This window comes from Leptinotarsa decemlineata, unplaced genomic scaffold (assembly GCF_025532065.1).
Source record: "Leptinotarsa decemlineata unplaced genomic scaffold, Ldec_3_MD MMD2_tig00000218_RagTag_RagTag, whole genome shotgun sequence".
NCBI lineage: Eukaryota > Metazoa > Arthropoda > Insecta > Coleoptera > Chrysomelidae > Leptinotarsa > Leptinotarsa decemlineata.
Window position 1 is genome coordinate 6,157,709 of NW_027412545.1, and position 17,211 is coordinate 6,174,919.

At 34.9% G+C, this 17,211-nt stretch overlaps 1 protein-coding gene across 3 annotated transcripts in view; it reads left to right on the forward strand.

The window, feature by feature from the left end:
* The first annotated feature begins 307 nt into the window (after positions 1 to 307).
* The window catches only part of LOC111503288 (uncharacterized), a 95,442-nt gene continuing 78,538 nt past the window's right edge, over positions 308 to 17,211 (forward strand). For all 3 annotated transcript variants that reach the window (XM_023157558.2, XM_074173320.1, XM_023157559.2), the window contains exon 1: positions 308 to 1,217. In XM_023157558.2, coding sequence (XP_023013326.1) covers positions 488 to 1,217 — 730 coding nt within the window. In that variant the 5' untranslated portion in view covers positions 308 to 487. The remainder of the gene's footprint in view (positions 1,218 to 17,211) is intronic.

Genomic DNA, 17,211 nt, shown 5'->3' on the forward strand with positions numbered 1-17,211 from the left:
AAAGAAAAATAATTTACATTAAACACATGCTAAATAATCTCTTAAAACAAAATCTCATTTATCTCCACTCCAACAAATGACATAAACGGCGAAGTACAAATTAGACAAATGATTGGTAGGCAGACACATAAAACAAAACGCCATGTACCACACCTCTGACCAATCGCGGGATACGTCGGCATTTTTATAAAGGAGCGTCACTTTACTCCTAGCACTCCATTGGCGCGGGCATTAAATAGCGGGCGGGGCTTGCTAAAGAGCTTGTGTCGAGTAGATTGGCATGTAGACCTTCACTTGTTACCAGATCTGTTAAAGATACGAAGGTACTTCACGTGCTGTCTATACCTTATTAACGTTTGACGTTTTTTGTTATTGTCGTCATAACACTAGTGCTCTGTGAATAAGTGACTGAAACTGTTTTGAGTTCCGTGATGATGATGTGCTATTCGAGAGGCCATTAGTGGTTTATGGACTGCTTAAATGAACAATGCAAGATATTGGAAATTCGCCGAAAAACTTGAGTACCGCAATGTCGCCATACCTTGGATCAAAATACGAAAGCCCTATTTCATCCCGGTCGCCTAGTCCCAACATCATGGATCATTCTTCGAACCCGAATGACTCGAAATACATGTCAGACGATGAAATCAGTGTGGGATGTCCAAGCCCGGCTTTGAATCGGTCCAGGGAAGTTAGTCCAACCTATTCCACTAGCTGCAGATGTCCCGAGGACCCCGAAGATTACTTCAAACCTCTCAAAAAACTGAAAATGGTGGAGGTTGAGGCGGAAAGACGAATCTCACCGACCGTGGAAGTGGAAGAGCGGCCCGATGGCGTGAAAAGTTTTTCCATCGTGGACATTTTGAACCACAAACCCTCGAAACCGCAGTGCAATCGGATCGTGAGGCCTTGGGACACCGATCCTGAAATTGAGGCTCACCAGCAAAGGTTAGAGAATTTCCATAGACACTTGAAAGTTCAGCAGTTGGCTCTGCTCAGGCCAGAATTCGCGGCTTTTAACGTGAGTTACACTTCAGAGACTGGAAGTGACAGATCGTCGAGTGTGGCCAGCGACTGTTGTTCTCCAGACATCGTTGCTCCGTCGGCACAGAGACAAAGGCATCAGCAACAAGGGAAGCAGCCTGGTGGACCTTTGGATGCCCTCTTCCAAATGACATCAAAGACCTTCGATTCCACCGCGGGAGAGAGTAGTACAGGTAGGTTTCAAAACATGTTAGTTTTTACAGGAGTTTCATTATTATCAGTTATGCCTATATATTTCATGTTCCCACGACGATTCACGAACGTGTTTCATTATATTTTGTTAATTAATACCTACTTATAGGCACAAAAGTCAAAATGAGGATTAGCCTCATGCACATGAAATTTTTTGAAATAAGGCACATTATTAATTTGATACTGTGTACAACTTCACGTTGTTTTCGACAACTCAAGTGTAAAAAGTGGTCAAATTAACCACCTGTAGATATCTGTATAGATACTTATAGAATCAAAGTCAAGACATATTCAAGCCTTGAATTTTTTTCGTGTCAAATAAGGTTTTCAGTGCCTATATAAATGAATAAATTTAAAGACGGAAATGGCAAAGGTATTCTAGATCAGTTTCGAAACCCCGCAATTTGCATCATTCGCTCTTGTTTCTGAAAAAAAAAAAACAAAAAAACGATAACCTATTCTTTGTTCGGATCTGAGATTTTATATTCGTTTTATTATTATACCATATATCTATACAGTATGAACTTTTTGCCACAATTCCTAAACGAAAATAGTATATTCTTATACAAAGGCAAAAAATTATATATATTCACATTCATCCAAAAATCCTTTACCACCCGTGTGTCATATACGCTATATTTTAAAAATGGCTAAATATCTATATCATTAAAAAAAGTACTGAAGTATTCATCTATTACAATTGCCAAGGACAAAAAGAGAGCAAATGAATTTGGTAACAAACTTGCAAAAGTGTCACTTTTGAGATACTCAGGTTTTTCAAGTACTTCGCCTGAAATATAAAAAACGGCAAGTACCTATATAGATATTGCTTGTAAAAACTTTTTTCCGGGCCAAAAAGTAAGTTGATTTTTCGCACACCAATCGACTAAAAGGTAAGTACTTACTATACCTATGATGTTCTATATCGAACCTCTTTGTTTCATAAGCTATCTATGTATCTACATAAATTCATTTGAGCAGTGTAAATTGACCGTTGGACCAGTGAATGATAATTTAAACACACGGCTGTTTTGTAAAGTGTAGATAACATTTTGGAATGTAGGTTTTCACGGCTGGCGTCAATATTTTGGTTAGTTTCTTGGTTTCTTCTTTGGTTATGGACTGCGGCAGTCATCTCCAGTGACGCGGTTGAAGTAGTCTTCTAGAAGTGTCAACTGAAATGACCACGCCACTGAAGATGACTATTGCAGTTGTAGTTGAAACGTTTGGAGATTATAAACAAAGAAGACCGCGGCAAAATCCAGAGACCAACCAAAACATGTAGATGAAATTGTCACCAAAAGATACCTACCTATGTCATGAAATTTCATGGCTTTTGTTTAGTCCATCGGATACTTATATATTTGAAAGAATTTTTCAAAATAATCATCAGTTTGATTTGAGAATAGAATTACACAATTTTGATTGAATTGGTAGATTTGAATATTTGATTATCGAACAATTGAAAGAAGACGAAAAATATTACTTTCGCCATATGTAGATATACTCCTATAAAGGTACCTACGAAAGAAAAACCGAATTATTTTTAATTTATATTTATATCACAGATGATTTTTTTTCAATTCCAAAAATTCCATTTTCTCTAACATTTCATTCGATTTTATCGGTCTAAACAGCACTATAATGTAAATAAGGATGTCAGAACACCCTGTTCTCAATATACCTACAATATGCAACAAAATATCTTATATTTTGGTAGGGAAATATAAATACATTACCGTACCTATAGGTATGTATAATTTCATATTAGTTTCATAGCTTTAGAGCCATCCGTGTTGATCTTGCGTGACGAAATTATGGTAAGAAGCATTGTTATTTGTTCTCTACCAATAATACACCGGGCGATAGATGATATTGCCATCAAACCAAAAAGCTGAATAAACATTGCGAATACTCATCTTCTCATTATTTGGTCATTTCGTAGGACGTTTATTGCACTTTTGGTACCTATAGAAGGTGTAATAGGTACACAAAGTGTGGTGTTCTGAAATTGAAAAAGAGTAGTTTCGAAACCTAAACATCATGCATGAAACTTATCTAGGGATATACCTATCTATATACTTACCACAACTCAGTCAATCAATATGTATAACGACTCACTTTTTCTAAACATTCACCTATATTCAACACAAAATTCTTGGAATTCTGAATCGCTTTTATCATAGAGAATGGATGTATCAAAATTACTGGAGTCTTTTCCCAACAAAACACCGTTATTTTAACACCTCGACACGTAGTTCGATCACCAGGTGATCATCTTCAAGAGGAAGATCAAACTGGAGGATCAAGAGGAAGATCAGTTTGATCTTCTTCTTGAAGATGATCACTTGGTGATTGAAACACGTGTCGAGGTGTTGAAATAACGGTTTGGTGTTGGGAAAAAATTCAGTAATATTCATTACTACACCAAAGGTTCCAAACAGTGCATCTCGAATGGATCTATACCTACATCGAAGAATCCAACAATTTCCAAATGTGCTTTTTTATTGGTGTAATTCTGCTTTGTTTATTTGATAAAATTGTCCGATGAAAATCCATAACTAACATATTCAAAAAACACTTCATTGTGAGATTTTCACTAGAGTTTTACAAAAACGCAACACGTGTTTCGTCATACAATGGCTTCTTCAGGCGTATCTTTACTCCCTGAAGAAGCCCGATGAAGCCATTGCATGGCGAAACACGTGTTGCGTTTTTGTAAAACATGTTTAGTGAAAACCTCACAATAAACTATTTTATTCATACGTCTGCTTTGTTATTTTCTATTTCTGTCAGAACTTGTTTCCACTTGTTATAGTAATTCAAAATTTTTTAAAATCAATTTTTCCTTACCTTCCATCTTCTTCGATTTATTTATTCTCTTTGTTTCAAGTCATAGTGAAATTACACAGAAACCTAGAACCTTCTGGTAGTGGTTTTGGCTTAATTCAAAGCATCAGATCATGAGTGGCAAACATCACCAGTATTGTGCAATTTTATCTCGGAAAAGTTTTGTCATCAACTCTGGCGTACTCCACGATTCAATTTTTATCATGATATCCCTTCTGCTCCACTCACAAGATGTTTCTTTTTGTTTTTTACAGTCAAAAAGAGAGCTAACGAAAGCTACTTTGAAATCATCTGGTGTCTTTTCTGAATGTATATATGATATTTCAAGTAATGAAATTAATTGAAGTGTCATCAGTTCCATCATGATGATTCATTTTGATATACATAATAGGTACCATATTTTTTGTACAGAACTGATATTAAACTATTCTGGATTCTCGGATAATCGGGTGAGAGACGTCTTAGAATGTTGTACAAAATGCTTCGGTCCCGTCTCTTAACCTTAAGACCTCTAGGTCTTACTATAGTCTTAATCATTGATGAAAGAATTGAAAATTCTGCCGATTTCTCAAAGAACAATTAGGATCAATAAAATCCTCTATCACTTTACACTAAAATGCCAAAGATTAGTAACGTCTGATGTGTAGGTATTTCAGAATCAATTTCTTCTGAAAAATCCATGCATCACATCTTCATCAGCCTTCGTATCAGTAGATATTGAAGAAATGTTCGTTTTTGTTAGACTCAGTATTACTGCTCGCAATGTTCGTGTAAATATGTTTGCCACAATCAAATTTGCTTCCCGATTTCTGGCAAAAAACACCTCTTGATTGTGAGCACATAATAATTACGACCTTTCTCGAGTACTATTATAATTTCATTACAGAAATATTATACGGGGCAGCTGTTGTTCTTAATTTTCATCTGAACCTCTGTTCTTACAAAAGCAAAGATAAATAGCTCTTTTTCCAATCCGTCAATTGTAGAACGTCATCACGGTTTTCTCTTGAAACAAGGTACTTATGATGCACTGTTTGGAACCTTTGGTGTAGTAATGAATACTACTGATCATCTTCAAAGAGGAAGATTAAAACTTAATCTTCCCCTTTGAAGATCACTTGGTGATCGAAACACGTGTCGAGGTGTTAAAAATAACGATTTGGTGTTGGGAAAAAACTCCAGTTATATTGAAACAAGGTACTGAATCAAACTCGCAGGGGTCAGGATCGGTTTCTGCTCTCGGTATGTTTCATTGGACATTAGACAATCAAATATAGTTCTGTAGGTTTTTTTTTAACTGGCCACATCAATGATGTCACAATATGGCTATGCATGTCATTCATATCAACAAGCTTGAATATTCTTTGGATAATGAAGGGATTACCAGAGTACATTTTTGGCATATAGATATTGATGAGCTTTTCTTGAATTATTGAATATAAGCTTGTGTTGTGAAACTCTGGGCTTCTGACATTCATATGAATGATAAAATCAAATGAAATCAGTATACTTCCGTTAATTGCAAGCTAAATTTTATTAATGGCGTATGGAACCCACGTCATAAGATTATAAAAGTTGTGTAATTTTAAAACATAAATTCTTGCCAGAAATTTGGGTATAGTTGATTGAATATTTATTCATAAATAGGTACTTACAATACTAATTCTTAGGATCTACTTTCTTTAGAGTTGAATATTTTTTGTCGTTTATCCCAATGACACACCAGAAATGGACCATTACTTGGCAGTACGCAAAATATATACAATTGTCGATAGATAGAACTTTTACACTCAATAATTGAGCATGGACATCTTTCTCCGGCCCCTGTGAAGATGCCATGTTAATGGGATCGACAAAAACTCAATCATTCATCCTGACGGCCGGGTCCCCCGTTGGTCTCTTGCAAATGCAATATACTGCAACTTCCACACGAAAAAGGCAACTAGATGAAACCATGGAGTACAAAAATGAAGCATTCGTGAACAAACGGCTCATTCCAGGACATCGGCTACGGAGGCATATCTTTACCGGCATCAGGATTTCGAATTGGAGTGAGAGTAACCAGATTCAATTCAATACCACAAAAACGCAGGCATCGGTTTTCTCCAAGAAGATAAATGTTTCCGAACCGGATATGTCAGGTCAGACAATTCTACTTTCTGCTTCGATAAGTTTGTTGGAGGTTAAAATGGACACCAATATGTCTTAGCACAATCATGTCGCTAGAATAACAAAGGCTGCTTCTCAAAAGCTTGAAACACTGTTCCGAACCAGAAAACTGCACACACCTCAGCGACATTTGATGCTTTAATAAACTCAGATCAGACCTTCTTTGCAGTATTGTTCTCATGTATGGAGGTCAACCCCCAAGCATATCCTGAAGTTTCTGGACTCCATCTAGAAAAGAGCTATTCGCCTTTTTGGAGAGGCGAACATCACATGCAACCTTAATAGCCTGTAACATAGAAGAAAAATTGGAGATTTGTCTCTCTTCTGTAGATACTTCAACGGGAAGTGTTCAAGTGACTTGGCACAGTTGAATCCACCAAGAACGGTACATATCAGAAATATGCGACGGACTGTGGCTGCTCATCGTTTCGAGGTTCAGCTCAGTACACCTCGAACTTCACTGTTTGAGAATTTTTCATCTGGAGAACTGCGTTTATGTGGAATAAACTTCCTGAGAAAGTTTTTCCAAATGGATTTAATCTCCAGCGATTCAAATCCAATGTGAATCGCTACTTTCGCACAGGCAACGCTCTGAGAACGCCGTTAGGATTTTCCTGTTGTGCTTGTGTTTTGTCTTAAAAAAAACACTGATAGCTTTGTTTCGAACTGTCATAGGTCTCATTGGTGGTATTAGGTTTTAGGCTGAACCAATAATGTTTGTCTTCAAAAGACAAGCTTCTAAAAAAAAATAACCGTGGACAACCCTTCTCACAAGCTGGATCATCTATGGGATCAGCAAAAAACTGATATCGTGTTTATTCGAGATGAATAAAGATCTCTCTATGTAGTCTGTTGCAAAGTCAAGCACTGTATTGACCGCTGAACGAAAACTTGCAGTTTTTACTGCAATGCAAATAAATGAAACCAGAGCCAAATATAATATCAGGTAGCTGTTTCGACCTGCGATATACATATTATCAGTGGGGTTGGTACCATCGCAGTGAAAAATTGTACAATATTATAAATAACTCTACAGTATTGCAATTAGATCCTGATGCATTATTGATGACAAGATGGGATGACCTAGATTTATTCAAATGAGAAGACAATTGAACTGAGGCACAGAAAATAAGGAATGAAATAAGTTAGTAAATGTTACGCTAACCAAAACTGTTTTTATCAAACATCTTACTATATAAATATGTAACGATAGGTATATACAGACTCTTTGTGTCAACTAGATAATACCAAAGCCATTTTCTCCTAAATATTTTCTGTTCAAATATAAATGTTTCAGTTTCTAATAGATACAGCTGGATATATAAAAATATATTTGATTTAGAATGCACTTTTCATGTGACTAATAAAAAGATATCTCATATGTCAACTAAAAGTATTGGACATCGATTTGAATTACACTAGGTATAGAGAAAATAATGATTTATCAAAACTCAATACTTGACATACAAATATTTATTGATAGTTTGACTTATTATTAAATCAATTTTATTAGCAAAACTGCTACTAATTCTGCTGATAATGTCTAAGATTTGGTGTCAGAAGTGTATTTTACTTTCATACAACAATTCTTGCCTTCGAATCATAAGTTAACATGCAAGACTAGAGGTTTTCATAAAAATTGTGCACTTAACCAATGCAACCCCTTCGGAAATTTCTGTAACAAATTCCAGATTATTGTGCTTGATTTTTTTCTTAAATATAGATTTTGGGTGTATAATTATCCAATAATGAATGATTGGTTGAGCTTTGATATTCTGTTATTCAAAATCATTTATGACTGGTGCGATATATCTCCACAGTTTGGTGTCAGGACTGTGGATTTCTTCTTATAATAGAAACATACTCGCCACTGAACCATCTTGTAGATATAGCTGGAACCATTCAAATCAACACTTCAACAATTCATTCAACAGAATTTGCCTTTCATAACAATGTCAAGTTGTGTATTTTTGGTGGAAAGAATATAGAGGAGACGCATGTGATATACTTTGGAGGTGGGAGCTTACAACAGAATTTTAAATACCACTTGCCAGCAATAACCATAACCCACACATATATTTGTATAATTTTCTCAACAGTAATATATTTTGTTGGATTTGATTTTAATAAAAAATCGATTGAACTTTGATATCCTCTTATTTAACATCACTAATGACCGGTCCGATACTCCTCTAGAGTGGAAACAGCACGGCAATTTTTTCCAAACATCAAATTTTTAATCCATAATCGTGCCGGTTCACGCCTTCTTCATAACAATAATTTCAGATGATAGATGATTAGTTCTAGTTCTGTGCACCTTTTATAGCGAGCTGAAGGCGATGCAACGCGTATTCTTCCTCCGTTCTCCGCACCTTTGCCAAGGAACACTGTAAGACCCCACACAGCGGCAATTTTTAATTTAAGACCGGACTATCGAATGCTGTTACATTAGTAGGTGATTTCTTAATATAATGTAGTTATAACTTTACATTCGGTTTAGCCGTCCCTATGGGTTGTTTATCTTCTTCTTTTATCGATCGACCACCACCGATAATTCACATATTTGAAGTGACGCGTTGAAAAAGGTAATTTCACTTCTATTTCTAATATTGCTTATTATTATTATTTTTTTTACCGTAGTATGTGCTGGTCAGGCCCTATCCCCCGAAGCCCCGATACATTCGGGAGGGCGCGCCAGCATTATCAACCAACGACCACTCCCCACTCGGTGGGGTAAGTGATCATTGGATCCGAGAATCATGTGCCCTGAGCAAGAACAGTGAGCCGAGAATGACAGCTTTCTGCATCTGTTCGGCTCAGATTTCTGCCTTAGTGCGGCAGGCCGGTATGATTTTGAGATTCGAAAGTAGAGAGGGCATCATTCCACCAAGGACTCCAATACTCAGAACAACCATCATGATAAAGTCTGCGGAAGTCGAAGAGAAAATCTTAATATTTTATCCGTTTTTTCCTGCCCATTCGGAGCTGAAAACTCCTGGACAAATATCGTCTTGCTCTGGTGGTCGAGAAGGACTACATCAGGCTTATTAAGTTGTATGAGCCTGAGGGTGGGGAACGAATAGTTCCAATAAATTCGGCACTTCTCGTTTTTCACAACGATTCAATATCCCCCGAAGCTTAGAGCAACACCGGTGTCTCGTCAATACCGTAAAAGTGGTTAGATGGTAATATAGCACTCTTAGGGCCGCGTTATGTCGATGGATATTGGCCGAGACCGCATATGCTGGACATGCTGATCAAGTGCATTAGGGTCTCGGGCTCCCCGCGGCAGGACCTGCACCTTGTGTCAGGAACCTCTATACCCATCATGCAACTGCGGTAGACTAAGGTTTTGAAAACACCATCCTGGTAAACCCTGATGAACCTTTCAGTTTCCGACTTCAGCTCACTCGACTTGAGGAAAGCGAAAGTCAGGCGCTTTGATAAGTCAAGATTATTAATGTTATTGAAGAAGACCACATTCATTAGCTTATACTTGTGTTTCCGCAGAAGTGAGGTGATCTCTTATATAAGCTTTTTGCTGAACGGGTTCCAACTCGGTGATAGAGTTGAGGTCACCTCGTTCAGTGTCGAAAACTAAACCGAGTTCATCAGCTGCTCGGGCAGCTGCCCTAAAGAAAAATGCTCCAATTGCTGCTCTCTCATGATCACGGACCGTGCAGAGAGCAAGGGATCCGAACTCCTAACAAGTTTACAGGCTATATCCAGTACCATTCTCCAAACTCGAAAGTCCAAGGCCTCCTTGTTGTCGGGGAAGTACATCTGTGAAACGGACGACTTGGGATGCAAAATCCTATAGAAATGCATCATTTTTCGGGTCAGATAATGATGATTTTCAGAACTAGATAATTTTGAGATTCTTCACATGACTCCTACATAATCTGAATTTTGAAAGTTTGTGTGTTTATATTTTCGCTTCCTTCTCCTGGAAATAACTAACACATAATCCTCATACACCAAGACTAATCGACCGAATTTTTCAAAATTTTACTTTAAAGCAAACAATTCAATGTATAATAATAATTCACCAGAAACTTCCTCAATCTACGGCCTCAGGATTTGATCAAATTGCTACACACTTAGGTATCTTGCATAGCAAAATTTCGAAAAATATGGATTTGCACACATTTTATTCGATTAAACTTGGTGCCCCCGGCATAAAATTCTCGAATAATTTTACTGGCATTGTAAATCACTGTCTTTCTCCAACATACTCGAAAATAATACCTTGGTCAGTTTTTCATTATTAATTTCAATGTTATAAAAAAAAACGGAATATTGGAATCGATAATAAGTTTACATCAATTATATATGTTCCACTATTACGTCAATCATAATTTTCCGAGCAGTTTTTGTTAGATTGAATTTTTGATTTGAACATTTGGTAAAAAAAATAAACATTTTATTGTCAATAATTCTTTTTAGGTTACCTGGATTTATCGACTTCATGAACCGTAATGACAATGATATTATCTATATAAGTGTTTTCAATATCTATGTTAAATTTTTCTTTTTGAAACTTTTGCATTTTTGAAAAGTACTCAACATGTTTATCCAGAATAGCATTCATAATGTTTATGTCCTATAACCTTCCATAATATAATTTATAAATAAATACTCATTGTTTTGGATAAGGCAACCGGTATAAAAACAACTGATTTCCGATTCAAGGCTAGTCAATTTTATGGTCTTGTTGACAAATGTTTTCAACCACATAAAAATATTTCACGACCTGAATGGTATTTTCTTGTTTTCTCAAATTTCATTTTTACTGAGTATTTTCACTTTATAATCTCGATAACGAATTCTTATCGTTTGCACACGAGTAAAGTGTCAGAAAACGTCTAAGTAGTTTATAATTATTAGTTTCCAGTCCGCTATACATTACTTACAGCTAATAACAAGCTGCTCAGAAAATGCCTATAAAAAACTCGTTTTAATAAATTATTCACGGTGCGACCTTGGCGGATACGAGTTCTAATCACTCCAACGTCAAAATACATCTGTTTGATACATTAACGAGATTACGAAATAGTTGATAGGTGCCTTATGAGGAATATACCTACTTGGAAATGATTTTTCAAGTAGAAAAACTAGATCTATCGATGTTACTTGGGAATTTCGCTATTCTTTGGGAGGAATATTATTGAAATTGAACAGAGAAAATTCGTATATATTCAAGCAACATTTCCTTGTGGAATTTTCACGGTTTTGTGAACTGTTAGGTGGGAATCTCACGATAAAATTTTGCTTGAATTCTTTATGGATTTTCATCACATGTCGCCCTATAGAGTCAAAAGAATGCCGTTGGAATCTGTTGTGACCTTAGCAGAGCATTTGACTGTATCCATCACGACATACTACTGGAAAAGCTGTATAAGCGTGAAATTTTTACTTAAACGTACACAATATGTAGCAATCGACAATCATTTCTCACAGCAAACTGAAACAGACAGTGGTGTCCCTCAAGGGTCCATATTTCGGCCAATTCTGTTCCTGTTCTATATTGATGATTTGGATAAACTTTCTGTACCTGCATCCTTCACAATGTACGCTGATGATACGTCGTTAATCATGTATTTGAAAAAATGGACTCTTCCTTGCGTGATAAATGCAATGAGGTGTTGACTCCTTTGAATGAATGGTTTTCAGCAAATTACTTGTTTTCAAATACTTCGAAAACGGAAGCACTGAGGTTTAACCATATCCAAAAAGAATGTAAGTTGTAATTCCAAACAAAGTAGTTCGGATCAAACAATTTTCTTGGGATTACGAATAGATAAAAAACTCAATTTTAAGGCTCACTTCCATTACCTAATATCAAAGTTGAATTCGATTGCCTTTCAATTTAGAAATTTGTATTGATCAATAGATACAGCTCTACTAATCATTAGTTGGGAGTAGGCTACTATACGATGTGATATTTTGGGGTTTACCTACCCTGGCAAAAGATATCTTCGTGGCACAAAAACGAATTTTACGATCAATGACGGGTTCAAGAAACTGAAAATATTAACATTAACATAGTCATATCAGAGTTGAGTATGCTAGTATTCGACAATAATGATGAAATATATGTGAGGAACAAAATCATAGTTTCAATACAAGACAAGAGAATTATTTTTCAATTCCATTTGTAAAATTCAAAATAACTCATCAATCTCCCAGTCATAGGGCGCCTAGAATATACAATGTTCAAATGTGAGAAACTGCTTGACAAAACAATCATTCAAACATAATTTGAAATACTTTTTGACAGAACAGAGTTTTTATAAACTGGAAGAATATTTGTCGTGGCAATTTGTGGTGAAATCAATTTTTTAGTATTATTGTATTTTAAATGTAAGCAACTGACTTTTTCCATATGGTTTGTGACTGTCTTAAGGAAATGAATGACTATTGTTATTATTATTATTATTATTCCATTACATGAAGTTTGTATTTCTGTATAGGCAGTATACAGTGCATCAGGTTAATGGATCAGGATATACAAGTAAGTTTGTCTAAGCTGGCCAGACATTATTTTGGAGCAGTGCTAACTCATATTGCCATTCGAATTGCTGTCAATAATGAAGGTTTCTATGAAACGATCTCCAACCTCCAAACATTAAAACTTTTCATGTCATTAATATGCTTTTTCTCATCGAGAGATAATATTTCCTAGTCCAATAGTGACAATTTTGTCGATTGGCCATGATTTCGAATGTAAATCACTGACCAGAAAACAAAACATATGTTTTAATTGAATAACATTCTCATTTAACATTGCCATCTTGATCACAGAAACACGTTCTTCTTTTAAAATCGTTTTCCATGAGTTTCTCAGTATGTTTTATCTATTTTCAATCCATATGTTCGAAAAATTTGTAGAGTTGTTATTTTACGCCTTTTTGTTGAATGAACCATTTTTTATATGCAGTTAACGAAATTGAAACGACTATAATACTGATAAATAATGTTGTCATAACAGTCCGGCATGAATTTAATAAGGCTAGGCAGGTTAATTTAGGCAAACAAAAATTTTTTTTTAGTTTTTTGTTTAATATCGATAGAAAGAAATGCTGAAATGAATTTTACTTACTTTCTCATTATTATAAAGTAAATGGGAAATAGGTATTGAGTGTATTGTAGGGAATTTTTGTCAAATAATTTTTTTTTTATATGTTAATGTTTCACAAGAAAGTTGTTGTATAAGCCAGTTATATGATCAACCTTGAATAAATGATGCCTTTATCAAATGATGTCCCCATTTATTTATTATTGATTGGCTGATCGCCTCATAAATTTACCCACCCAAGAAACGAATTTTAGCACCTCTTCTGCCGGAGTAAAAAAACTTTCTGTAAGAGCTGAGGAAAGTTTCAGTTTTCAAGTGTATAGAATTCATAATTATCTATTGAAGTTTTGAATCAGAAACTCAGAAAATATAAATATGATTTGAACTCTCTAGATAAACAAGTAGATAATTACTGCTAACTTGACTGATACCAAATGTCAGCTGTCTTAAGAAATACCGACCTACATACAAATGTAGAATAATACATTTAGAGTCTTCTGGATTCCTTGATTTTTTTTTTAAATCACATGTTGGTTAACAATAGAAATTACCGGAATGATAATTCAATTTGATAAACGGTTTAATATATTATGAAATTAAATCCATATGCCGTTCTCATTTGATTGGCCAGGTGATATTTTGCTGGAAGCAATCAGAAAATGTATTCATGTAGAGATTATTGTGGATTCGGATTTCAAGCATCTGCCTTTACCTGACTCCACTTATAAAATGGTCGTCTTATTAGGATTTCAAAATGGTTTCTAAAAAAAATTAAGTGGTGACTGTTCCGATATAGGTAAAGTTTAACTCATACACATACATAGATGTGGTATTTCAATTCAAAATATGATTACATTATTTTGAAGATTCATATACGGACATGAGATTCGGTGAAAAATCCTGTATTTAGTTATGGCCTAAACTTCAATATAACTGACTTGGAACGCGTAAAAATATGTTTTTGTTATCGTCAGTATAGGTTAGTTGGCTAAATATGACAAGACGATACGGCAATGATATACCTGATACTTTATTTTTTAATTTAATATGTCAAGAAGATGCAAATGAACAAGAAATGAAAACAGAATATTTTGGGGTTTCATGGGTTCAATTGAAAACAAAGACACTTGAAAGGATCATTTTACATACAAATTTAAATCAGAAAAAACTTCCTATTTATGAAAGATAGGTAAGAAGGATTAGGAAAAATGATAGAAAAAAACTTGGTGAAGACAAATCAACTTAAGAGAATAGTGGGGACAAACCACCGATAATATAAACATCAATAAAAGTAAATAAGGAAGGGAACTGAAAGTAACAGAAAACAATTTTGATTCATAGACTATGTTTCACAAAGGCTACTCTTAAGTCCCCCAAAATGATTCAGGAGGTGATAAATAGTTAATATAGAAAGATGACAATAGTAGTATATAAATCAAAAGTAACAGTGCCAATAAATGAACAAATATCAGAAAGTTGCGATAAATAAAACGAAAGGAGGCTACTTTGCTACTCACAACAATACGAGTGAGAAAACAAAAACTACAATCACCTTATCTTATATGGCTGAAACCAATACAAGAGGATACGTTTATGCTCCATGGATAGCTGAGAAATAAGCAAAACGAATAGAACACACAAAGAGAAAAGCAGCGTACTGCCAAATAACAAGAAATAAGAAATATGTGATAACTTGGGTACTATAATTAGATAGAAACAAGAAGTTAACAAGAAACTTATTCACCTTATACTATGCTGTTACTATTTTGAAATAAGGTACAAGTAGAACTGGAGGTAAACAATTCAATGGCCATAAAATGGATAATAGCGAAGAAACAAAAGAATCGAATAACCTCAATGAAGATCAAACAAGTACCCATACCTGACAAAATTGAAAATAACAAAAAACATCTGAAGCAAAATGTTGCGAGAGAAAGAGTAAAGAAAAGTTAAGGAATGAATGAAAATGAAATAGGTTGAGACAAACTAAGTGTATGGTTTCCTTCCCCCCTGTAATAAACCACACACTTTTTGGGACTATGTCATTAAAAAAACATAGTCTCCAATTACACTTCAGTCATGTCAAAAATTATATAAAGCACGCAAAAAGTTTCAGCACTCTCGCAACATCACCCTGTGTGTATAAAATAAGTTGTTGGTCACTCAATTAGCTGAAAACCGCTCAATATTTCCTTCCATCGGCGTCTTTGACCATCTAGCCTCTCCAATTAGTGTGAACCGTCGCCCGAGGCACCGGCGGCTTCTTTGATGTTAAGAATTACCTGTTACCGCTTAGACTGTGATTAACTTTCTTCATGCCACCCGGACTACCTCACAGTCCGGTTGTGTTGCCAATAAGAATGTGATTAAAATATTTTAAAGTGTTACTCATTAATATCTTTTGGATATTCGGTCACCGTCTAAGAGTGTTTAGTTTTTTAATGTCCCAGTCGTGTATATCGTCAGTTTGAATTTGAGTTAATCGCATTTTTGAGTGAATGATACAAGCCGGATTCGTTTCAAGAATTCAATAGGTACGAAAGTTGTAGGGTATTGTTTTGGAACGTAGCTAATTGATTTTCGTTGTGTGAGCGTAATTTATTGTTGGATTATTTTTGCCTTGGAGGCAGTACTCGAGAAATTTATTACAGATTTATTCGTTGATCTTTTATCGTGCATGGAACATAATCGATTGATGTACTTGAGGTTTTAAATTCATTTTGTTTTGAGGATATTGAAATATATCAATTATTTTCTATATATTTCAAGGTCACAATAAAAACTGAATACAATATAGTCCAATAATTGTATGCCTGTTCGATAACTATAATATTGGTTGCACTTAGAAAGGCCAAGACAAACAATAGTCATGGCAGGTACCAAAAAATATTAATTTCATCGTGAAAAATACTATTTGGAGAACTAAACATTATTCCCAAATATAAAATCATAACCGCCTATTGGAGTTTTTATTATTTTTTGAAAAATTTTGAATTACTTCCGTATAATATATATTTTTTCATTGTTTGGAATCATTTAAATTTCGGAGGAGCCAAAATACCACATAGCCATAATAGCAACTTCTGTTTAACTTTCGTCAAATTTAAACATACTTGTACTTCATATTTGTTGTAGCAATATTGTAATTTTTGCAATATATTTGTAAACAAACATAGTGAAACTAAAATATAACAAACATTTTCAAGCAAGATTAGGCCGATGCTTCTGAAGTTTTAGCTCGTTTAGTATTGGAAAAGAAGTCATAAAATGAGACTACAGGCAGACTGTACAGTGTATTTCTTTAATGTCCCCCCCTCCCCTTTTATTTTCTGAATGGGTCAACTCAAAAACTTGAAATTTGGAATAATGAAATTATTGCATGGATACTTTATTTTGAAGTGAAATTGACAGATGAAACTCTCAAGATGGCGACTGAGAGCAATCTGGTAAAAAAATTTAATGGAAAAGGGGGGTTTTGTGATATCATTTTGAAGCTCCTTACGAATGAATCACAACACTAGAAAATGAAGTCAATATCTTCACCTACTACAAAATGGCGGAACATTTAATAATTCCTGAAGACAAACACATTAATATCGATATCTCTAGAAATATTCCTTTTTATCTGTCATATGGCAATTCCAACAACCCGATAAGATTGTTGGAAATGCCAGTACGATAAAGAACATCAAAGTTCAGTTAGAATGTTCTCATTTAGTTTTAGGTTCTGCTAGTAGAAAGGTACCACGTCCATATAATCTCTAAAATGGTCAATTCTCGTCCACTGCAAAAACAATTTTAAGCGATTTTTATTTACAGTGCGACGTTTAACTTTCACGAGACCAAAAATATTTTCAATGAACGTTTTCCAAATCATC